Source organism: Heloderma suspectum, chromosome 7 (assembly GCF_057233095.1).
Source record: "Heloderma suspectum isolate Gila_16-S chromosome 7, 16-S_ref, whole genome shotgun sequence".
In the NCBI taxonomy this organism is placed as follows: Eukaryota; Metazoa; Chordata; class Lepidosauria; order Squamata; family Helodermatidae; genus Heloderma; species Heloderma suspectum.
In genome coordinates this window covers 84851883-84877153 of record NC_139464.1, presented here as the reverse complement: position 1 = coordinate 84877153, position 25271 = coordinate 84851883, and the positions used below count along the sequence as shown (strand labels likewise).

At 43.5% G+C, this 25271-nt stretch overlaps 1 protein-coding gene across 6 annotated transcripts in view; it reads right to left on the bottom strand.

Annotated features, from left to right (window-relative positions):
- ST7 (suppression of tumorigenicity 7) overlaps positions 1 to 25271 on the bottom strand; it is a 165665-nt gene that overhangs the window by 6382 nt on the left and 134012 nt on the right. For 4 of the 6 annotated variants that reach the window (XM_084810820.1, XM_084810819.1, XM_084810817.1 and 1 more), the window contains 5 exons: positions 16984 to 17098; positions 9392 to 9464; positions 7793 to 7895; positions 3386 to 3536; positions 375 to 467 (listed from right to left, as the gene is read on the bottom strand). In XM_084810820.1, the coding sequence (XP_084666946.1) occupies positions 375 to 467; positions 3386 to 3536; positions 7793 to 7895; positions 9392 to 9464; positions 16984 to 17098 (535 nt within the window). The remainder of the gene's footprint in view (positions 1 to 374; positions 468 to 3385; positions 3537 to 7792; positions 7896 to 9391; positions 9465 to 16983; positions 17099 to 25271) is intronic. The other 2 variants (XM_084810815.1, XM_084810818.1) reach the window with 1 other exon arrangement.

The window sequence follows — 25271 nt, the reverse complement described above, 5'->3', positions numbered from 1 at the left end:
ACTTATAGCTAGGCCAGGCTGGAAAGGGATGGCCTTTGCCTGGGTCAAGTCCTGACAGTCTGCCTGCCCCACTTTCATTGTGTGTCTGATGGCAGTGTAACAGCATCTTCATGACTGCATCTTCATGACCTAACTGAGGCCAAGAACTCAATTTTTCATGGTCAAACTCAAAGCTCGTTGCTGTGTCTTGAGCAATAACAGAGATCTGGCAGAGCTGTAGACAGAAAGACCATATACTCTCTTACTGCCTCCGTTCTGACTTAAATTGGAAAGGCTTTTTCACAGCAGGAATACTTTTTGTTTATAAAGGCCAGTCAAGGATAAATGGTTTGCTTTTACTTGGAGATTAAACAAGGGAAAAGTCTTATACTTACATGGAAGAAGTTCTCTGTCTGCCGTTTCTGTACAGATGGGGTAAGGGTAGAAAAGATGCCCTTTTTCCAATGGATAAGGAATCATTCTGAAAGCTAGAAAGGACAGGGAGAAACATTCACATTTCAAAAATTATAGAGTCGAATATTATAAAGCAATTTAGATACATCATCAAAAATTACTACAGCTAGATAAGAAAATGTGATTTTATGATATTTTGTTGTCAAACAATCATTGTACTGATCAGTGTATGCTGTTTCAGATTAACTACTGCACAGTTCCTAGAATTGACGTGGCTTTCAAGACATGGAGGAAATAAAAAATTAGCACATAAATGTTGCATAAAATGTTTTCAGTTGCTAGGATAGTCATGGAGGGCCAAATACAGTAAAACCACTGTGTAAACTCAAGTTCCCTGTCATCTCAGTTTACTGCTCACATAGTCTCTTTTATGAGTGAATCCCAATGTAAATAGTTTCCACCCTCATATCCACAGTGTGAATTCCCTATGTGTCAGGTATCATATCACCATGCAAATAAATACAACAGAAACTTGGTATGTGTATTTGAGAACCTCGGTATTCTTGTGACTTCAGAAGGAACTGAGACTTAAATGAAAGAAGCCTTTGCATTGCTTTTTAGAACAGAGTGAGGTGGTATTGTCAATATTAATGCAGTTAGGCAATGGACTATTAAGAACTGATTGAAAAAGTCCTCAGTTTTTAAATAGAATGGACTTGATCCAGATTTAGGTGTGTGCAACTAGCTGGCTGAAGCAGATTTTCCTTCCCCCTTCTCCCCATGGCAGGATTTCCATCACCCGCAAAAAATGTTAAGCAGAAGTTTGGGGAACCCTACTGAATGGGGTAGGCTGCAGAGAGGGGAAGTGTGGGGAGAATCCCTGAAAATTGAATGGAGCCACCTTCTGTGAGCAGAGCCCTTCCGTCCACAGGAGGCAGATTCTGAATACAATCCATAGTGTTTACATCTAGCCCTACTAAGAAAAAGCAGATACTTACTATTCAGACAGAATGTGGTTGTCATAGACCACCTATGTTATATTAGTCAAGTATCCCTGTCTAAATTATAAGATTATAATCCATACTTCTTTTTCCATTCTATCTGTTAGTCTCTTTCTGTTCCCATCATTCACTGAAGCAGTTTTTTTCCTCAGCAGCTGTCTTTTAACTATGACATTCTACAGATACATCTGTTATAACTTTTCTTGGTGACTTGTCTGTGTTACAATACTTGCAACTGCCAACAAGTGATTGCTGATAATCTCCAAACCTGGCAAAACATCAGACTCCTACACGCTGGGCCCAATCTTTACCCATCAAATGCGCCCCTTCATCAAGCCCCATCCTTCCCGTCTCTCCCTGTGCCCACCCTCGTCTCTCCTACTCTGTCTTCTCAGCCATCCCTTGTATTGCCTCCCCAAATCTCTCCCCACTCACAAAGACCTTGCCCAGCCCTTTTAAAAACACATGAAAATTAAATAAAACTGACCATCTGCCCAGGTGAGAAGCCCCTCACCCACTTGGCCACTAACATCTTGTTAGTGCAGGGGGGAGGGATGCTTTTCACCTGTGGCCACTGCAGGCCTAGCATGGCAGTAACAGCAACAAGGAGGAGGTGACATTTTCCATCATGGTTTGCCCAGTATCTCTAACCGCCTCCTTCACCAAAGAATTCTGAGACCCAGGAACTATTGGTATCATGTGCCCAGATGTAGAGAGCTTCCTGCCCCATTTGGACACAAATATCTTGTGCTACCCGTACTTAGTGCTTTGTAATACACTTCCAGGGCAGGGAGGCTATTCCAATCTGGCCACTGTAGGCCTGCCCAGCATACTGTACAGTTAAGAGTGTCTGACTAGGACCAGGGAGACCTGGGTTCGAATAGGCTTGTAGTGAGGGTGAAATTGGGCTGGGGGAATAATGTAAGCTGCCTTGAGCAACTTGGAGGAAGGATGGGATAAAAAACTGGGGAGTTCGGGAGGGCACTTTTTCCAGTCTTCTCTGCTGAGAGTTTTGAAAGCCAGGAGCTGCTGCTAACATAAGGCCTACAAGACTCAAGGAAGAATGCCAGTAAAACTGTAGTGGAAACTTTACAATTAAGAAGTTTCAGCATGTTTTAATTGTTGCCCTGTTCTATCTTAACCACTGTGAGATCTTTTGTTGGAATAAATATTCAAAGGCTACAATTTATACAATTGCAGTCTTTGAGTTCACTGGGAGTAAGTCCCAGTGAACTCAGCTGAGCTGAGTAGACAAGTATAGGATTGCACTGTTCATAAATAAATGTACTGAGAGCATTTTTCAAATTACTGGATTGTAACAATAATATGGAAGTATACACATATTTATACTAATGTAGCATTCGTATGTGTGATCCACATTTCTGGATTGTGAAATATATTTTCCTACACAAGGGAGCTGCCTACTGGCTTAAGTAGGGAGATGGTTGTCTGAATCCATGTTCTCATTCTCCAGGAAAGGTTCAGTTCCTGCCACTGAGGTATGCTGTAGTGTTTGACAGTTGTATGGAGAGGAGCAGTTGCTTTGCAGTGCATGCACTTTGGTTGGAACCGCTGTGCCTGTTTTCTTCCTTCTGTGTAGTTCTTTTGGCTGAGCTGGCATCCTACATTTCTAGATCTGGCCGTATCTGGCTGGATAAGCTTAAGAATCATCTCTTAACCTCTCTGTGATATTCTTCCCACATGCACTGATATTAGTGTACTAGTACTAAACATGCACTGAATGTGCATATGTAGTCTTTCCATGTACAAGCTTCCCTGTGCATTTCAACAAACAAGGCGCTGTGTGCACTGGAGCCGCAATTTCTGCAAGAGACTGCTAGACCAGGCACTGGTGGGAATGAATCAATATTTTGAACTGTGCAGGGATTTTTCATCACAAGGTGCTGCACTACACATAAAAAGAAAATGAGCGATCACAGCATTCAGCATTCACCTCCTGCCATTTGCTTCTTAGGAAGTGAATTACTTACTGCCTTCCCACGTACAATGTAAGAGATTCAGTGCCCCCTCGACCCTTTTCCAATGCTGAAGGTGAAAGAAAGCATAAGCTATTGCTTCGCTGTCGCCTCTCTTCAAAATATGCTCAGGGGGCAATATTAAGCTTTTCATTTCTAGGAGATACTGCAACAAAAAGGACAACACAGTCATTTCAGGGGCATGAAGGAACAGAATTCCCACCCGAAATTTTGCAGTGCACCAGGACGTATCTGGTTCCCTGGCAAAATTCAGTTTATGAGCCTGTGACATCACCAACTGCTTGTGCTCATAAATTAGTGAAGTCTCCTAGATACTAAAATATGCCAGCAGATGGCAAGAGCTATCCCTAACAGCTCTTTTGGGGAACAGAGTGAACTATAAAGCAGGCACTGGGAAAGTGTGGCCCTCCAGATGGTGTTGCACTGCAAGTTCCATTATCCTTCACTATTGGCTATGCTGATGGAAGTTGCAGTCCAGTAACTTCTGGAGGGCCACATATTCCCCACTCATGCTACTGATACAAAGGAAATGCATAAGATAATCATGAAAATAACAGAAAAATAGCTTTTAAGCTCAAGCATTACATTATATACACATAGAGAGGAAAAAGTGCTTTAGGACTTGAAGTCTTACTACAAAATGTCTAATACTGCAATCTTATACACTCACCTAAGAGTAAGCTCCATTGAACTCAATAGGACTTCTTAATAGACATGCATAGGATTGCATGGTAGGTAATATAGCTCATGCACATGAATTTATGTGAAGTTGCTTTTTAGGAATCACGCTACTCTGAATATCAATACTGTCAACTTCTAGCAATGCATTAAAAGTTTATAACAGCTACCAGAAGCCCCTCTTCTGGTTTATAATGTTTTTTAAAGTGTGGATTAATAGCCCTGCACATGGTCACCTTTTCCAAAAATAAACCAACTATATTTACTCTCCAATCAGAAATTAATTATTAGTGTTCATTCAAAAGATATTCTAGTAGTCTGGCTTGCTATTAAACACTGAACTAGTCTATTTCTTTTTTCACTCTTCTGTTTTAGTCTGCCAATTTGTTTTTATAATTTAGTTTTATTATTTGATATTTTAATTGTGTAAACTGCACTGAAACCAATTCCTATGAATGGTGGAGAGAAAGAGATGCTTACATTTTGAAAATCCGAAATGAAACGGATTATGTCATACATTATGAGTTAGTCATGCTTGGAGTAGAGCCATTGAAATCAATGGAACTTAAGTTATTCATAACTAACTAGTAACATTGATTTCAATGGGTCTAGTCTAAGCATGACTGGATTCAATCTTATGTATTAGACTTGTTCATTTACATTACTGTAATAGGAATAGTCTGTAAAATTCACATTTATGTGAACCGCTCCTTCCTGGGAAGCTTAATAATTCAGGATACAGAGCATCATTTATCTTCCCATACTTGGGGCAAGTTCTAGAATATGTAAAAACCATACTCTTCCTCCTCTCCCTCTCTTAACTCTGTGAACACAATGGATAAGAAAAGTGTCCTCAAGGCCAACTGTGTACACTTTGTACATGCTGTGGGAAGCTTCCATGAATGGCCTGGGGGCACCCTTGTTGGTGTACATGCTGTATGTACGCACAATTAAACAAAAATGGTTATTGCTCTCATACATTACTGGGAACAAATGGGAACACATGACATAAAGTCATGTACCCATTAACTCAAACAACAGGTGAAGCAACCCACAAAAACTGGATGAACTGAGAAGATCCAGAGAAAGAATATTCCTCTAATGAAAATCTAGAGGCTTTCAGCCATATGACAGAATTTACCATTGTCATAGAAAAATATAGTATTCGTAATTATGTGAATGCTATGGTGATACAAAAAGGGTAGAAGGAGCTTCCAGTGAAGAAACATCAAACACAAATACAGGAGCAATTTCTTAAAATCTTCATAGGATAGGATAGGATGGGTTGGAAGGGGCCTACAAGGCCATCGAGTCCAATCTTGATTAAATACCATTCACACAAAGAAAAGAAAAACCTGTTAGAAGCCCTAAAAGGGGAGGGGGGGAAGGAAGAGTGTTGGCTCCTAGCGTAAAAATGGAGTAAGAGTAGAGGGTAAAAGAAGGCAATTAAGCTGCATTTTGATTGCACCAAGATTTTATTACAGGAGTATTACCAAATTAGTGTAGTGGAAAAGCAGCTACGTAAAACGAGAAGAGCAGTAGGCACTGAGATACTGATTTCTGTTATGAGTACATTGAAGGCCATATGTCAATAAAAATGATGGGTCGAAATGTCATGTTCAGAAGTATCACAAAGTATACATTTTTATGCCAGGTGTGCTACTGCAGAAGGGAATCATCTCCCACACCCTTACACCATACCACATGGATGTACTCTTCAGGAGCAACTATATCTCTGACCTGCTCACTGGTTCTACCCTCTGAGTGACTGTTACAAACAATTAAAATGGACCTTTCCATTAGGTATGCATCTCAAAGGCCTATGATGACCATACTGCTGCAGTTCTACACACTAACATCCTGCCCCCCAACCAATGTTCTTCAAAAATACACAGCTTTTTCTTATTTTTTTTACAATATCATCCTGAATATGTTGAAGCACAGGTCTTTGAACTTGCTGTGAATCCTGCATTCCCTACTGAAACCAAAAATGGTGCCCCACATCCTGGCCTTTACCATTTCAGGCTGCAAGTGGGGGTGGGGGGATGTCCCATGTTTCAGTGGGCCCGCAATGTCAGCAGCTCTATCTTCACAGAAAAATAGCATGTCAAAGAATGGTCTCGTATAACTCCCCAGCATGCTCATTTTCTCTGTCCAGGTTGACAAGGGCAGCATACAAATGTACAATCCTCCTTTGGCAGTATGAAGTGCTACAGTTCAGGAAGAACAGGGCTATCTCGTGTGATATATTTGCACATGTAGACCTGTTCTAAGATTCCTAACAAGAAATTCCTAAGAAGAAATAGGCATAAAAGAGGGGTGTGCCAAGAATGTAACTTTAAGGATACTTTCACATGTGAAGCTCAGAATTACTTTCAGTCTGAAATTGTGACTGTTGCTAATGTTGGAGGAAGTGAGGTGTTAAAATCAAATCAACATTCTAGTTGAGATGGGGTTTTACATTCGAATTAAAAGCAATGCTAAAAACAAATGTATCCATCACTTGTGAAAATGGCTTAAGACAAAGAAAAGTTCCTAAAGAAGGTCTTCAAAGAGTGAGAGGAGGGAACACTGGAAAGGTGCTATACAAGATCAAAGAAGAGACAGCAAAATCCTGAGGCGCAAGAACAGGTGGACTTTGGCAACTGCACTTGTTGCAGCAGAGGGGCAAGGGAAGAAGGCCGAGTGGAAAGGCAGAATGAAAAAAAGGAAAGTACTATAGAGGTTGTACAGAGAGCTTTCTTTGAATAATAACTTGAACAGCACAACACCTGTATCAGGCAGGTCTGGAAATTCCTGGACAGAGGTACCTCTACACTAAAGGTGAGTTTACACATGCATGCCCAACACAAAGACTGCAGTGTCATGTGATGATTTTCATGTGTGAAACAGGCATCACCGAGAAAATACCATAGAACTTTCTTATCACTGCCCCTCACTTCAGACACAAGACTTGTCCACGAAGGCAGTTCACATACTCAACTGTGACTTGCTGTCAGTGCAATCTCCTGCACGTTTTGCCAGAGGTAAGCCCAGCTGCACTCAGCCAGGCTTACTTACTAGTAAGTGTGTATAGGATTGCAGCCTGAGGCTGAACACATCTTCCTGTCATGGATTTGTGGTAATTTGAGGCATGGGAGGAAGTCAAGGGCACATGGAAAACAAATGAGAAGAAGGAATATGAGGAAACCCTGACAGAAGATGGAAGAGAAATATTTTCCAGAGGGGAAGGCATAATGTATTGGGTTTGTGATACTTGCTATAAGTTTGCTGATAAAACTGGGTGTGTCTTAGTAAATTTATTCTATGCAATACAGATACCCTGCTTTCAGCAGAATGCAAGTTAGATCAGTGATGGCCAACTGATAGAGAGCTTCTGTTACTGGGCAATATAGAACTGTAATAAAAAAAACTGATCTAGTCTCCACTCTGATTTTGTGCATCCTGGGTTAGGTCCAGATATAGTCATACTTAGAGTGGACCCCTTGAAATCAATGGGATTTCAGTTAGTCATGACTAATTTAAGTCCCACTGATATTTCAACAGGTCTTTTTTACGTATAACTAAATCTAGATCCAACCTATTGGCAGTAAAACCAGTTGCCTCATTGTGCTACATTTTATTAGCACTACATTACACCCCAATCATCACTTGTTAACCTGTCACTCAAGTTCATGTTGGTCCTTGTTTCAAGTAGTGGTAGAAAGTTCATAACAAACTCACTTTTGGAACATGTGGATTAAATTCGACTGCTCTGTGAATAGCTTCTACTGCATTCATCTCTGCTGTACTCAGCCCTCGTCTTGAAGCTGCCTCTGGAGAAAATCTATGTAGAACAAAAGAAAACAAAAGCATGGAGGTCAACTTCAGCCACAAGAAAGAAGCACAAAAGGAGGATTCTAAGTAGCAGGGGCCTATGAAACCAGCCTGAGCCGGTTTCCTTCGCTCTCTCCAAAACCTCCACAGCAAAAGGAAATTCTGAACAACCAAATTACACAGAGGCTATTGATGAAAAATCCCAGCAGAAGTTGAAAGCACGTTTGCAAATGTTCGAGCAGTCAAATTTCTCTCTGTCTGTCTGCTAATCTAAATTTGTGCGATGTGCTTGTTTTTAAAATCAGGACCAAAACCTCTCAAGGGAGGAAGAGAAAAAAAAGAAAAAGAAGTATGCCAGTAATTATTCAGGAGCTGTTTTAAATTACATTTTGGGAAGGCTTTAGCAGAGTTCTCAACCCTATGCCACTGGGACAGGTTGAGATGAAAGCTTGGTGCATCTGCAGTAGTGGCTGATCTACTCCCCGCTGCACCTGTTCCTGGTGGTGTGCCCATACTGTGGGCAAATATCATCTGCCCCAGTGAATGGAAGGGGGGGGGGGAAATACCCAGACCATGCAATCTCTTTCTCACCTCACACCCCACGGCTAACTCCATAGCTGTACTTGGCAGGCAGACACCACAGGGAAAGCTGTGACAAACCTAGCCCTGCCCTCCCAAGCTGGAGTCGCTGTGTAGGGAGGAAAGATGTTGCAGTTGGTACTGGCGATCTACAGGACAAAAAAGAATGAAAGAAAAAAAAATTACTCAGGTCTTGAAGTGCACATACACTATTATAGCAAACTCTGCAAAAAGCAGGAAGGAAAGCTGGCTTTCCCACGCTGCTTGCTGCCCATCCTTTGAGCTGCTCTCTGAGTCCAGGCAGCATGTGCATGACGTGACTCCTTCTGCTCGGGATTTGTGCACGTCCACCTCTGAGCAGAGCCTGTCTTTTAGGAGCCCTCCTCCCATAAGATGCTGGGCAGTCCCAAAACTGCTGAATCCCTGCTTCTCTCATTAACTCTGACAACGTGGGAGAGCTGCTCCTAAGCAAACAGTTGTGTTTTACAGACAGAGCTAATAATGCACCACTTGCCTGCCAGGAACTCTTAAACAGTAAACGCTTGGTGTCTCTGCCTCAAATAAATAACAGCTCCCCACCACCACCACCCTACACACACAAAATTATCATTCTGCTGGGAAGGATAACATGTCAGAATTACATTGATAGTATTTTTCACTTTGGGGGGCACAATAAGAAGGTGGCTAACAGAACGCCACCTCTCAGCTGGTTCCCCACCAACACCACACCACCACAACGCAATGTCGTTATCCACACCGTTTACAACTGTGATGCTCTCCATTGCGCAAAGTCAAACAAACATAAATATATTGCAGATTTATGGCAAGGCAAACATTTTCCCACTAGGGTGAACAGTCCTTCAGCTACGAGAAATGTTTAGATGTTAGCCATGTTTACAGAGCGGACAGAGGTTCTTCTGGACTTACTTGTCGGAGACAGCTCTGGCTTTGAGAAGGGCAGCTGTGTAACATATTGTTGCCGATTTTGGTAAACTTATATCTGTGGGAAAGAAAGCAAACATAAAGAGCGTTATGGTTCCCTTATGTGGACATACAGGGTGGGTAAAAAAGGAATATATGAATAAATTATCAATTGAAGCTAATTCTGCGTAATGGGGAAACCTACTTAGAACTGTATTCAGAAAGGACTGTATTCAGTCCTGTATTTCCCCAAGTTGAAATGCCTGGTAAGTGTAGAAGAAAGATAAAAGTCACACCCGTTAGGGTGCAGAAACTCTGGCGCAGGGACCAAATCCAGCCCACCTGGGGTCTCAATCTGGCCCTCAAGGGTTCCCCAGGTTGCCATGCCCCCTTCCCTTGGCCCCACCCTCTTCCCCCCAATCACTAATAATTTGGTTGTTTCTCCATTTTTCCATGCACCCCACCCCACAAATCTAAAAGGCTGAGATGCCTGTCCTAAGGCTCAGTTACTGGAAGTAAGAACTTTCTGCTGCAATATGCTGGTATTTTGTGCATTTTAGCCCTGCCCCTTTTGCCTTTGGCCCCACCCACCACTGGAACACAGCCCTCAAGAGCTTCTCCAAAATAGAACTTGGCCCTCAGGCTGAAAGACATTCAGCACTCCTGCTATACACATTTTCCTGGAGTAAGCCTCACTGAAGTCAATGGGACTTACTCCTAAGTAGATACTTCTAGGATTGTGCTGCTACTGCTAATGCCTATGAACACTTAGCAGACTGCACTCTCAGAGGGAGGTGATGTAGTGAGGAAGTGCCCTTAAACTAGCCAAAATCAAATTCTGGCATTCGTTAGTAGGTTTGCCGTCTTTCCATCACTGTATTAGAAAATGGAGATTTGTCATTCTGCCATATTTTTATGCAATGAAAAAGCATCCAGGACTATAGCTTTGGTCCTGTATCTGAACTTACTCGGAGACAAACTAGATGTGATGGATATGTTTGTCCAGGCATTTTACATTCAAATTTTTTTTAAATCAATTTGTTTGTTTGCTGGCTGAATCATTTTTATGCCTCTTATCTTGTAATTTTATCATTGTTACTATATTATATTTGTATGTTGTCTACACCGCCCTGGAATCCCTTGTGGATGAAGCTATGGTGCCATTAGGCAATTTTAGACCCTAGTCTAAATGGTGTAATACCTCCCCCCGTTTAGATAACCATGTGTATTATTTCAGTTGGGAAGCATTTCTTTTATCCATTTCCCACCCCCACCTCAAAGCTGCCATTCCATGCTTTAAACCTGCTGCTACATCCCTGGTATGTTAGAACAACAACAAAACTATTTGCCAACCCTGATTTAAGAAACAAACACACATTCTGAGCATGTGCAGTTTTGCAGTTTAGGGAGCAATCCCATGGCATCTGAGCATCGGAGTCCCCCCTCCGAGGTCGGAGACAGCACTCCATCCTCGGAAGGGGGAGTCGGATATCCAAACCCCTTCCCCTGCTCCCTCGCAGCTGGCACGGAAAGAACCGTGCTGGTTGTGCTCCAAAATCAGAAAAGAAACCTTGGAGAAGGGGAAAAGGGGGTGTTTGGGTGGATGGTCATAAGCCTCTGAGTTTGCACTGGATGATCGTAAGCCTCTGAGTTTGGGGGCTTAACAATCATCAAAGGTGCAATCAATAGGATTGCTCCCTTAAACTCACTTAAATAACAGCCCCACAAAGACTACAGGAACAAAATGGAGTTTGCTTCTGCACCTGTTGCTCTCTGGGTGGTCATTTGTGGGGCCCCTGGGTCCCACAAGGTCCAGCCCTAACTGCACCACTGGGATGAAGGGCAGTTCATACTTTTACAAAGAAATGCATGTATACATAAAGTAAACGTTTATTGTTCATGTGTCTGCCACGTGCCTGTATAAAGTGCTGCTGCTGCCTACTTTTAATCTCAAACAGGGTTCACAGAAAGCAGAATCTTTACTTTCCTGTGGTCTATCACCCCAGGGATGCCTCCAGTGCTGGAAGTGAGCCAGGCTGAAAGGTTGTCACAGGGAGGAAGGCCAGGATCTAGTCTCGGTCATCCCAGAATGCAGGATACGGAATAATGGGCTCAAGTTACAGGAAGCCAAATTCTGGCTGAACATCAGGAAAAACTTCCTGACTGTTAGAGCAATATGACAATGAAACCAATTACCTAGGGAGGTAGTGGGCTTTCCCACGCTGGAGGCATTCAAGATGAGGCTGGACAACCACCTGTCAGGGATGCTCTGACTTGGATTCCTGCACTGAGCAGGGGGTTGGACTCGATAGTCTTACAGGGCCCTTCCAACCCTACTATTCTATGATTCTGTGAAATGTCTGAAGCAACAGAACATGCATAGGTAAAACAGATAAGGGTTCTGTTTCCTTTCACCCATGCATCTCTTTTCATGTTAAAACAACACACACACCCTTGGCACCCATGTTATATGTGACTGGGGCAGACACTTGAATAAACACATGTGGCTGCCCCTATCGCGGCCAGCTTGGCCCTCAGCAATTGTGTTGCGTGTCTCAAATTCCTTTCATGTTTCTAAGGCCCAGCTCAAATACACAGTCATGGAGAAAGAGGACCTATCTAGACTACAAACCTATATTGGTATTAACCCAGTTGAACTGTAATGGCCCTGGGAATGGTAGCTTGATGAAAGTGCTGTGAAATCTCCATTAGAGATTCCTAGCTCTCCTCCTGGAACAATTATTCTTAAGGTTTCTTGGAGTTTAATAGGAGAGGATTGGAGCATTTGTATCTGCAGTGTAAGTATGGATATCCCCAGAAAGAGAAAAGTAGCCAGGCAGAAATCAAATGACTGACCTTTCCGCAGGTTTACCAAAATAGAATGTGCTTCGTCAAGTTCAGACAATAAATACTTAGAAGATTTAGAATTGGACAGAGCAGAATTAGCAAGATCCATTTCACACATTATGGTGTGGTAAATATATGCTTGCTAGCACATGTATACAGACCAGGCAGCTGGAGCCAATCCCAGTGCTCTTGGCACTTGCATACTTATTTCTTTAACCAATTTATATCCTGCCCTTCTCAGACTCAGGGCAGCTTAACCAAGTGGAATGATGGATAATCACCATTAAAATCCTGAAAACTACAGTAAAAACCTAATAACCACACAATCAGATATAAATAATAAAAGAGAATGTGGTCTTTTTGTCTGTCCATCAGTGCCACAGTGCCAAGACCATGAAACCTAGACACCTGAAATTTGGCATGCATAGTAAGGCAAACCTAGGAATTGTTTTGTCAATGCATTAACTAATTTAAATGTGACTCTGTGGTTGAAGTCTGCAATAACACCTTCAGCCACTAGGAGCAGGCATCCCTAATCAGCACAGAGCTTTGCAGTCCACAAGCCAGCCTTCTCATGACATAGGGTGAATCTCTTGCCTCAGGCAGTGAAGTGGGAGGAATGGTGAACTGTCCGTTCCTCCCGCCAGGAGGGTTCCCCGCTGCGCATTGCTGGAGCAAGGTGACAGCACGACAGGGTGCTCTGAAGAGTCCTGCCAGCCCTGCTCGCCTGCTGCAGCAAATGCTACACCAAGATAACAGTTGGCGGGAGTCTCCAGAGCAGCTGCCCAGCCTCTGTTTCATTCTGAGATGATTCAGAGTGATACAGAGGATGGACAGCTGCTCCGGAGGACCTGTCCGCCCTCTGGCTTGCTCTAAGAATCATCTCAATGCGAGCCAGAGCGTGGGGGGGGGGGGGCTTAACTGACCAGTTAGGCTAATGCTGGACCAGTTAGGCCTTCAATCTGATCCATCAGGACTCTTATGTTCTTGTTATCTGATTTAACTCTAGCTAATGATCTCAATACTGTGTCCCCCGCACCTTCTTAGGCAGTACACGATTTGATGGTATAGTGAAGGGCTATTGAGCCTCCTTCAGTTCGAGGGCCAAATTCAATTTAGGAGAAGCTCTCGGGGGCTACATTCCAGTGGTGGGCAGGGACAAAATAGAAAAACTACTTTTAGCGTGAAGCTCTTCTTGGCCTTAGGAGAGGCATTTCAACCTTTAGGAATCAGGAAAAACACATGCAAAAGCCAGGAAACCACCAAACTGTCAGCATTCAGGAAAAAGGGGGTGGGGCCAGGGCTGGATTGGGACCCCAGGCAGGCTGGATTTGATTTAACACCCTGGTACAGGATATTTGCTACCTGTTGTACCGTGGTCCTTCTGTAGTATACCTGCTCTCTGCTTATAACAAACCTAGGTCTGGGCTGTGTAATTTGAAGGGAAATAGGGGAGCTGGTGAGTGGACGATCCTGCTTTACAGTAGAAGTTGGGCCTTTGTTCGCTTCCGACTTCAGAAGACTCAGCTAGAGAGTCTCTTTCCCTCTGTTTTACTGAAGCATAAAAGCAATAGGTTTAACCAATACTTATCTAAAGACCACTGTTACATGAACGCTGTGATCCTTTGAAAAGCAACAATCCTCCCTAAGATCTCAATTTTCATGGCACACTTGAGGTCAGAAGTCAATTAGCAACACAGCCAGAATATGCTCTCACTGAGATTAATAAATAACTTGCTCTCAGTACCATTAAAAATAACTGCTTTAATGGAATACAATCCAGTTTTACAGTACGGCCTGAGGGTCAGGGATGTTTTCATTTACAATGAATCCTATGGACAGCATACTTCTGAACAAGAGGCCTTTCAGCAAGTCTTAACTGGAGCAACAACATCAATGCATCTTTAACCCAGAATTCAACAGCATTTACATTATTGGAGCACCATCTGCACTGGTGCTCAGATAATTAGACAATTATCGAAGTGCTTAGACAATTCCAAGCATCTTGCCTATAGCAGAAAGTCATAATGGGGTTAGAGCCGACAGGCAAAGTAGCAAAGTAGACTTGGCCCAAATGCCAAACACAGGACACTCCTGTAGCGCCACTATTCCTACTGTGGTGACATCATTGCCTAGGACTGGGACAGGAGGTACTAGCCCATTATTATAAAGAGCTGCCTGATAGCCAGAAATTCAAGTAGTTCACTGATGTGGCTTACCGTGGTCTTAGCCAAAGGTCTTTTGCAACCTGGTTGCTCAAGTTCCTTTAACCAGAGATGGAGGGTTAGAATCTGGGAGCTCTTCTATTAAGGCCCTTGGGCAGTAATAATTAAGCACAGCTAATAAAAGTTTGATGCTGTCACATGGGTGCAAATGACTGGTGGCCACAATATGTAAAGTGCTTAGCTCATTTTCAAGCTCATCAACATCAAGAAGCATGAGCTTTATTGAAATATATGACCCCCTGAGCTAACTTAATATTTCTGTTGTTTCCACTCCACTGTTTTCATTTGGCTAAGAACCACCAAGCAAATGGTCTCTTTTTAAGCAAATGGTGTGCCATTATAGATTGTTTCTATTATGCACCTGGCAACAGGGAGGATGTCTAAAGCCATGGCTAATGGAAAAAATATCGCAGTGGCAAGACATATACTGTTGCCAAGAAACATCATTATGGTTTCAGAGATCAGTGGGTGTCACTGATGCTTTTTCCCTTTTGACCTGGTCCCTGATTTTGTGCTCAGATTTTGTGCATCTTGTTTCTCTTTTCCACCCAGAAGGCCAGAAGTACATTTTGCTTGGGGTTTCAACAGTAAAAGTGGAGTCTTTAAGAATAATGGCAACTGAGAGCCTTCTGTTCTAATGAGAAATAAGTGTTTGGGGGTGATGGGGCCCGAGATGCAGCTAGACTTCTTAGAAGACATGTCCCAAAGCGAATTTTGGATGATGAGCAAGTATCTGATGGTATGGTGGGGGGGGGGGGGGCAGGGAATCCTGCAAGATAATAGTCAGAGATTATATAGGTATGTATGAAGATCTTGCCAGAGAAGTGTTTTACATCAGATCCTGGGTAGAAAACCAAAGGATATCTCAGAAAACTGCATGGAAGAAGAGATTTGATGCAGAAGACCTACTAAATCAGCATGCTTAGAGGCGAAGACTGACCTGATGACCCCATACTGCTTACTACAGTTTCTCAAACTCTCGCTTCTTCCTACATTTATACTGCATTCTGGGCCCCCTCCAAGTCTCCGGCAGCTCTCTCTTTAGAAGGAAAACACACAGTGTGAGGCAGCCTTCCTCAGCCTGAAGCTTTCCAGATATGTTGGACTACAACTCCCAGAATCCCCAAGCCAGCATAGCTCTAGTTCAACATCTGGAGAGCACCATGTTGGGGAAGGCTGGTGTAGGGGTTGGTGCACTGAGGCACTAATCTAATAGCATACTTAGAGCGCAATCCTATGGCCACTAGTCAGCGGCTAGACGGCCATAGGATAGGCCAGTTCCCAGGAACCGACCTCGGAGCCCATGCAATGGGGCATTCCTCAGGCCAGGGTGGACAGAAGTGCCTTTCTGACACTTCCTATGCATCATCCGGCCTCCATCCCCCCCGCCCACTCCGACTTCCCGTGGCTAGACAGCCAAAATAGGCTGTCTAGAGCCGCAAATGCAGGACGGCTAAAGCATGGAGGGGAAGATCTCCTCCACGCTGCTCCTGCCCTGCACTGGATAGGCAGGTAGCCGCCTATCCCCATAGGATTGCACCCTTATTTATTTATTTATTTATAAAATGGATCGCATGCAGATATAGGCGAGTACAACTGAGGTGGCAGAAGCAGGCTTCTCCACCGGCTCCTCCCCAAGACAGCCCCTCTAGCCTGCAAAAAATGCACAAGGATTGGGGGAACCTACTGAATGGGGTAGGTGGGGGGAACGGGGTTCCCATAAAATCAGGTGGAGGCACCTTTGGTGAGCAGAGTTCTGCTCTTGGAAGATACCTCTGCCTGATTTTTGGAGATCCCTCATCTCCCCTGAACCACAGCCTGCCCTGTTCATCAGGGTCTCCAACACAGTGTGTAGCATTTTTGAGGGGCTGGAAGGATTGTTGTGGGGAGGAGGGGCAGGAAAATCTGCTTCTGCCACCCCAGTTGCACACACCGAAATCTGCAATCAACTCAGTATTTATATACCACCCAATAGCCAAAGTTTTCAGGGCAGTTTACAATAAAAATTAAGACCCTAAAATTGAGACAATGGGGGACAATTGGGGCATCTCAGATGCCCTCTGAAAACAAGGCAGCCAGAGAAAGAGGCAGGAAGAGGAGGAGGAGCTACTATGTTCAGAAGCAACCTTACGTTCCTTGCCTCTGCTGCTTCCATGGTTGGCAGTTTTGGTGGCGACAATGCTAAACCACTAAAGCAAAGTGCCTCTGGCTTTGGCTGGTGCAGGATCCTCTCTTTCCTCCCTCCAGAATATCATGTTCCCTGTAAGTGTTCCCACCCCCAAGGGGCCCGCCCATCTTACAGTGTGAGCACCACTGCCAATGGCGAAAAAAGAGGAAGATTATATACTTCTCATTTAAACTGATTATGCTTAAGAAACCCTGCATGTAAAAAGCTACAGAAAGAGACATTTGAAAGAGACTAGAATTTGCCTCCTTGAAATTAGAGGAAGCTGCTCTCTCTTCTCCCTTTTGCACACACAGGATATCCTTTTTACACAGGATATGTAAAGTGATACTTGTACTTACCATCATATTTTGCTAAAACTGCCTGAACATCTGCATACGCTTGTAACTCCAGCAGAGCTTCCAGCAAATTTTCATGGATATTGAACATGCTAAGAAGAGGGAATTCCTTCATTAACTACAAAAAAGGAAAGAAAATGGGCTTAGACTTAGTATGGAATCTGGCAGCAGCAGTGTAAAATCAAGTTTAAATGAGTGCTCTATTTTAAACAACAACAATGCATTGATCCAGTTGCATTTGGGCTTGACCAGTACTCTCAAAGACTCAGGACATCCTTCTCCAATGGCTTCCAGGAGGGTTCCTGGGAAAAAACAATGACATATGCTTGGTTTAATAAGCCAAGCTCAACAAGAAGGGTTGTATTAAAAACAGCTCTGCCATCTTTGCATGGCTGCCCTTGTTTTTTAAAGGCAAGTTTGTTTAACCAAAAAAATATGAAAATTCTTGAATACAGGTCAAATTCTGTCAGCAAGGCTCCCAAAGTCCAGAAAAACAAGCAATCCAAATTATTAATCATGATCATCATCATGATCATCATACAATGTAGCTACATCCTCAGATAGCACCATCCATAGGTAAATGGAGAAATAGCCATCTGTAGAGACACAGAGAGGTGGCATTTCTGCCTTCAGTTCCAACCAAGCATCACAGAATAACAGGACTGGGAGGGGGCTGATCACTGTGGAACTCACTCCATCTCCTACCATTGTTCTTCAGTTCTTCTACTTCCTTCTGAGAACCATGTAATAACAGCTGCTGGAATGGGAAGTAGGCAGTCCCCACAGTTAACATAAAACAGCTGGAGATTCTTCTAGTAATATTTTGTCCCAAAAAACCACATTAGGTTGTCATCAAAATCGCACTGGTGTTATGAATTATTTATCCACCACCACCAAAATACAGGAGCATTCGAAAATCAATTTTAGGGTAACTAACATTTAGTTTTTGTTCAGACATAGCTCCCTTTGATAAGTCAACAAAATATGACATTTGTTTGGTGCATAAATACACACTAGTGAACTTGGTATCACTTTAAATGCATTAATAAAATGTAATTAATAATAGTTAAGTACTGTTGTAAATTGAAGGCAAAAGGAGAAGGGGACGGCAGAGGATGAGATGGCTAGATAGCATCACCGATGCAATGAATATGAACTTGAGCACACTCCGGGAGAGAGCGGAGGACAGGAAGGCCTGGCGTGCTATGGTCCATGGGGTCACGAAGAGTCGGACACGACTTAACGACTGAACAACAACAACTGCTGTAAAGCTGAATTTACAAGGTTGTAGAGCAACGTGTAAAACCAACCTGTAGTACATGCTGCTTGATATTTGGTGCTGGAAGAGTCCAACATAAAGGGCCAATTTGCACATTAATTAACCCATTATTTGCCATTCATAAGCAGCAGTGAGAGAGTGCACTGCCTCTGGCACGTTCCTCACTTCCACTTTGTGTAAAAAAAACTATAATCAGCCTGTTTGTAGGTTGTGAGCATGACATATGAACCCAGAGTGCTGCATTGTTTAGGGACTAAACAAACCATAGGTCCACTGCTGGGTTTCACACCTACACAACCCAGTGCTCCAGGTTCGCACATAATGTTCACAGCCTCCAAACAGGCTGTTCGTAGGTGGTTTACAGAAAGCAGAAGCCACCGAAGGCAGTGCGGTCACTCGCTCTCACTTGTGCATGGCAAATCGTGGCTTAACTAATTAATTGTGGGTTAATTAATTAACCCACAATTTGCCATTACATGCAAACTGGGACAAAGTCTTTGGCTGCAATGTTGAGAGCAGTCAAGAGGCTACCCTTTGAGAGACACCTTAGGACCCAAGTGCATCTTGGAATTTTCACTGAACCAGGTTCTACACTAGAGGCAGGCAACACCCAGCCCGTGGGTTGCACGTGCCCCCCCAAGCCTTTGTGCAGCCCCCCCCCCCACCTCCACTGAATTTGCTGTGGCGACAAAAAAGGCGGTGCTTTGCCACTGAATTTCAGCCACTCCTCCTCCACTGAAATTCATCAGCAAAACATAACTTATGTTGCTGTGGGGCTGCCAAATTTTGGTGGCATAGCAGTGGCAGGGATGTGGCCCCCCAGGAGGTTCTGGGTGGGGACGTTGGCCCCCAGAGCCTCAAATGTCCCCCCACCCATTCTACACAAATCTCACCATGAGATAAAATTGTGATAGTTTATTTAAGGGAGGTGTAGGCAACCTGCTGCCCTCCAGATGTTTTGGACCAGAATTCCTGACCATTGGCCATGCAGACTGGGCATATGGGAGTTGCCTACCTCAACCGAAGGTATGAACGTATGGCTGAAATGCATCTGTTTGGGGTCAGAATATCTCTGACACATCCTCATAACCGTCTATTTGAAGATTCTTTAAAGCACATGGATTAGATACGTAACTTCTATTCTGCTACTGATTTTCTGTTCTCAGCATTATCAGCACATGATGGAACTTACAAAATATGATTGGATGCTGGAAATTCCAGTGTGTGGTCATATAATGGTCTATACATGTGTGAAATATAAAGGTGTTATGTACCCTCCTTTACCGCTTATTTCCTTCTGCTTCTAATGTAGAGATTGAGCTCAGGCTTTCCGCAGTTCAAAGAGACAACCTGTACCTGTTATTCCTTTGGTGTTAAAATAAACATCACTCCCTACATTAATAACGTGGATATGTTGCATGTTGATGCACTGGGAGCCAAAATGAAGCGGGGAGGGAGAAAAGCAGGGTAAGAAAGACTCTTCAGACATTAGAGGCCCCTTCCCTTGCACAATAATATCAGGAAGATGCCGAATGATGACAACCCCCCACCCCATCACTCCCCAAACCTCCAAAACTGCCAGGGACCAAAGGCTGTGCAAATGTGCCACCCTCAGACTGCCAGGGAACACTGGCAGTCGGGAGCAGAGTGCAAGCACCAACCCTTGGTTGCCTGGAACTGGAATGTACGCCACTTGCTTCCCTTCAGCTCATTGTCCTTCAGCTCTGCACCAAAGCTGGGGAGGGAATTAACTTCCATGGACACCCTCCATGCTTTGCTACACACCTCCTCAGCCCATTCCCCTCCCTCCCCCACTTCCAGACAGGTTACTTGAAGCTGCAAGGAACTGCTGCTCCCTTACAGTGAAATGGATCTGGAGGTAGGGAAGTGTACCAGATATAGACAGAGAATGTTGTGAGCCCACCTCCCCTCCCAGTAGGATCCTTTTAAGGTGCTGGAGAGGGAGGGGCGGAGTTGGAATTGACCTCAGAGGTCCATTTTCTCCAAGCTCAATTTTCTCTGCTTCGCTTAGAAAATATTTATGTCCCTCCCTGTTCGACGGCAACTGTAGCTGTGGTGACATTGTGATGGAAGATTCTGTATCAGTCATTTCCATTAAGTGTGGGCTCCAGAGCGAACTCAAGAGAATTAGCTTCCTCAAGCAGCTGCATGGAGTCATCCAAAAGGTGTGCTCTAGGACAAGGGATTGACAGACGTCAGGCTTGCAGGATCTACTTTGGTTTTTTGCTAGAAGCTTGAGATCCACCAGACAGAGCCAGGTGCAAAAGACACAAACTTAGAATTAAAAACACTTAGAATTCAAGCCATCTGAGTTAGGGAATGTAGTAGAGTGCTACTCAACTGAACCGAGTTCACAGTCCTTCTGCACAAAACTCGGTTATCCCCCAAGCTTTCTTCATTTCAGCAGTATAATTTTGGGCAGGTGAGGGAAGCCATTTTATTGTTGTTGTTAAATAACTGGGTGTCAGAATTCTTTAGATCTACCTTCTGCCCACCCCTGATCTAGGACTCCTTCCAATGTTGCAGAGGATGGCGAATACGGATGAATGCTGAGAGGTGTTCCTCCAAATTGCCTTGGTGGCAAACCAAGATGAACCCCTAAGATCAAAGTTTGCTTTGTGATTTGCCTGGGTTGTTTGTGGAGTTGGACAGGGCCTGTGCTTTTCAGTGGCGGCCCCTGATTATGGAATGATCTCCCCACTGAGGCCTCCCTGGTGCCAAAACTGTCGTCTTTTCAGCACCAGGTTAAACTGTTCTCACAAGGCTGATGATCTCACTCCAGTGCACTTATCTTATATTAATTCAGACAACAGTCAATTTTGCTGGAGGGGATGTCAAGAACCAGGCACTACACAACACAAGTGGTGGGAACATGGCAAATTGAAGAAAATATGGGACTTCCTTTTCCTAGAAATTAGTAAAATAACAGGATAAAGCATATAAAAAACACCAGAATTGGCATTACTGAGAATATTTCAAGGTAATTTATTACATAAAATTTATTTATGTATTAGAGAATTTATTACATAAAACACTTGTAAGATTTCTAACAACTGCAGCTAGATTGTTGATAGCCAGCAAATTGAAATATCTAAAAGGAATCTCGCTTAAAGAATGATACAACAGAGTATGGCAGATTGCATTATTAGAAAAAATGAGAAATAATATTAAAAGGACAAAGAAAAAAGGACAGTTTTATGGAAGAATGGTAGTTTTATTGTTTATACAAATGCAGAGAAACGTTGGAGTGTTCCCTCTTACTACAAAACTCTGCGGTTATCATAGAACACAAGAAGGTACTATACATGATTAAAATAACAAATAAGAAGGTATATGTACAATCAAAAATGATAGAATGATCTCAATTCGAATTCAGGGTAAGCCATTTAACATCACAGTGATCCAAATATACGCCCCAACCACAGATGCTGAAGAAACAGAAGTAGATCAGTTCTATGAGGATCTGCAGCACCTACTGGATAATACGCCAAAAAGAGATGTTATTTGCATTACAGGAGACTGGAATGCTAAGGTGGGTAGTCAAACGACACCTGGAATTACAGGCAAGCATGGTCTGGGAGAACATAACGAAGCAGGACATAGGCTGATAGAATTTTGCCAAGACAACTCACTGTGCATAACAAACACTCTCTTCCAACAACCTAAGAGACGACTCTGTACATGGACTTCACCAGATGGTTGACACCGAAATCAGACTGACTACATCCTTTGTAGCCAAAGGTGGCAGACGTCTATACAGCTGGTAAAAACAGGACCTGGCTGACTGTAGTTCAGATCACGAACTTCTTATTGCACAATTTAGAATCAGACTAAAGAGAATAGGGAAGACCCACAGATCACTTAGATATGAGCTCACTAATATTCCTCATGAATATGCAGTGGAGGTGAAGAATAGATTTAAGGGACTAGATTTAGTAGACAGGGTCCTGGAAGAACTATGGACAGAAGTTCGCAACATTGTTCAGGAGGCGGCAACAAAAAACGTCCCAAAGAAAAAGAAAATCAAGAAGGCAAGATGGCTGTCTGCTGAGACACTAGAAGTAGCCCAAGAAAGAAGAAAAGCAAAAAGCAACAGTGATAGGGGGAGATATGCCCAATTAAATGCAAAATTCCAGAGGCTAGCCAGAAGAGATAAGGAATTATTTTTAAACAAGCAATGTGCAGAAGCAGAAGAAGATAATAGGAAGGACAAGAGACCTCTTCCAGAAAATTAGAAACATCGGAGGTAAATTCCAGGCAAAAATGGGTATTTTTTTAAAAATGGGTATTAAAGATGGCAAGGACCTAACAGAAGCAGAAGAGAGCAAGAAAAGTGGCAAGAATATATGGAAGATCTGTATAGGAAGGATAATAATATCGGGGATAGATTTGACGGTGTGGTCAGTGAGTTAGAGCCAGACATCCTGAAGAGTGAGGTTGAATGGGCCTTAAGAAGCATTGCTAATAACAAGGCAGCAGGAGTCGACAGTATCCCAGCTGAACTGTTTAAAATCTTGCAAGATGCTGCTGTCAAGGTGATGCATGCCATATGCCAGCAAATTTGGAAAACAGAAAAATGGCCAACAGATTGGAAAAAATCAACTTATATCCCCATACCAAAAAAGGGAAGCACCAAAGAATGTTCAAACTATCAAACAGTGGCACTTATTTCACATGCCAGTAAGGTAATGCTCAAGATCTTGCAAGGTAGACTCCAGCAATTCATGGAACGAGAATTGCCAGATGTACAAGCTGGGTTTAGAAAAGGCAGAGAACTAGAAACCAAATTGCCAATATCCGCTGGATAATGGAGTTTCAGAAAAACATCTATTTCTGTTTTATTGACTATTCTAAAGCCTTTGACTGTATGGATCATAACAAATTGTGGCAAGTTCTTGGTGGTATGGAGATACCAAGTCATCTTGTCTGCCTCCTGAGGAATCTGTATAACGACCGAGTAGCAATGGTAAGAACAGACCACGGATCAACGGACTGGTTTAAGATTGGGAAAGGAGTACGGCAGGGTTGTATATTCTAGGGCTGAGTCTGGATATTGAAACAAAGCTCTAAGATCCGCCTCAAATTATGCTCTGATTATGCTGACAACAGGGAATGCTACACAAAGACCAACATAAGGGTGCTTGTAGTCTTTGATGGGGTGTTGGTGCTTGTAGTCTTTGAGTCAAGGAAATGGGATGGGAACATCCCTTCCAAAACTGGACTGGAGAGCAGGATCAGCACTCTCATGAGGTGGGGTGAATCCCCTGCCTCAGGCAGCAAAATGGGGGGAGCAGGAAAAGCTACAGTGGGAAAGCAGCCAGCGGACCTCTCTGGAGCAGGCACCTGGCCTCTCTGGGAACCTCAGAGTGAACCAGAGAGAGGGAGGGCTCTCCCTAGAGCTGTGTCAGCAAGAGAAAATGGCCAGTGCGGCTCTTCAGGGAACTGACCAGGCTGAAATGCCTGGCTCTGAAGGGATCCTTCCTCAGAGCCAGGCATTGTAGGACGGGTGTCTCATGAGACTGCCTGTACAGGCAATCTTCTGGGACACTCTTCCCACAATACCTGGCTCTGAGGAAGGATCCCCTCAAAGCCAGGCATTTGGGCCTCGCCATGGCTGGTTCTCTGAAGAGCTGACCCAGCCAGAGTGGCTGACACAGCTCTTCAGTGACCCTGCCAGAGGGCAGGTGGTGGTGGCAGAGGCGACAGCAATTCCTGGGACCTGGGTGAGGGACAGAGGAGTGGGACACCGCAATGGGGAGTGGTGGCAGCAATGGCAGCAATGCAATGGTAGCCATGGGGGCATTAGCACCCACGTCTCCTGCCTCAGGTGGTGGGAGAGCTTGCGCCGGTGCTGTTGGTGAGGCTGTCTCTTTCTAAAAGGTGGCATTGCTGGATTCTGACTCCTTCCCTCTCTTGATGTTTAAAGAAGGTTTAAAAGCCAAGGTCTTGGGCCCAGAAAGAGAAGGCATTGCAGTTCACTCCCTGTCCTAAAGTGCCACTGGAATCCATACACTGGATACAGAAAACAGAGAGTAATATTTGAATGATAACACAACACAGACATTGCATTTCTATGCACAGTGAAAGGAGCAGGGAAAGTAATCACAATCCACCAAATTTCCTCTGAATTCATAGACGTCCCAGGATGTGTGTGTGTGTTTAACGAGAGCCCTTTTTATTGTTAAACTGAAGAAGTAGGAAACCATTTCTGTGACTTAAGTTCCGGAATTGAAACTAATACTAACATTGAGAACATAGAAGTGTGGGTTACAAAATGGTTACTATTGCATCATGCAAATAAGTAATTACAAGTAGGCTAAGCTTTCTGAGCCAGCAAATAGAACAGAAGACTGGTGACAAATTAGAAACACATTACATTTTTTTCCCTCTGGATCATTTTTGTCCTTTCTGACTAACAACCTTTCCCTCCCCCCTCTTGAAACATTCTCTGTCAAAGTGATAAGCATGGACATCAGGCAAGTGCATTGTCTAGACAGTGAGACTTACAAATCAACAGTAATTCCATCAGAAAAGGTTTCTTTTTAAAAAGTCTTACTTATTCTGATGGCAAAATCAATGTTGATTGCAACTGTGAAGGCAGCCATCATTTGCTCTCAGAATAAATGCAATCAAATAACAGCACGTAGGGAGAAAAAACATGAACTCTAATGCACTTCTCACTCTGTGTTAGGGTTGACTGCCTTTCCTTTCCCAAAGTGGAATTATTTTTCATAACATTTGAACTGAATTACCAAGACACATGAATGACAGTTTAGCAGGATGAAAGGTAATGCAACTGGAGTACTGCTATAAGAATGACACAATCACTATAGTGTCACTATAAATAGGACTCACTATAGTCCTGTTTTAAATCCTAAGGAAATGGAAAAGTTATTGTGCCATTTACCTTCCCATCCAGAGAAGAGAGAGGAACTTCTGGCATCATTTTTGGCTGTGTATGTGTGTGTGGTAGGCAGAATCACATTTCCAG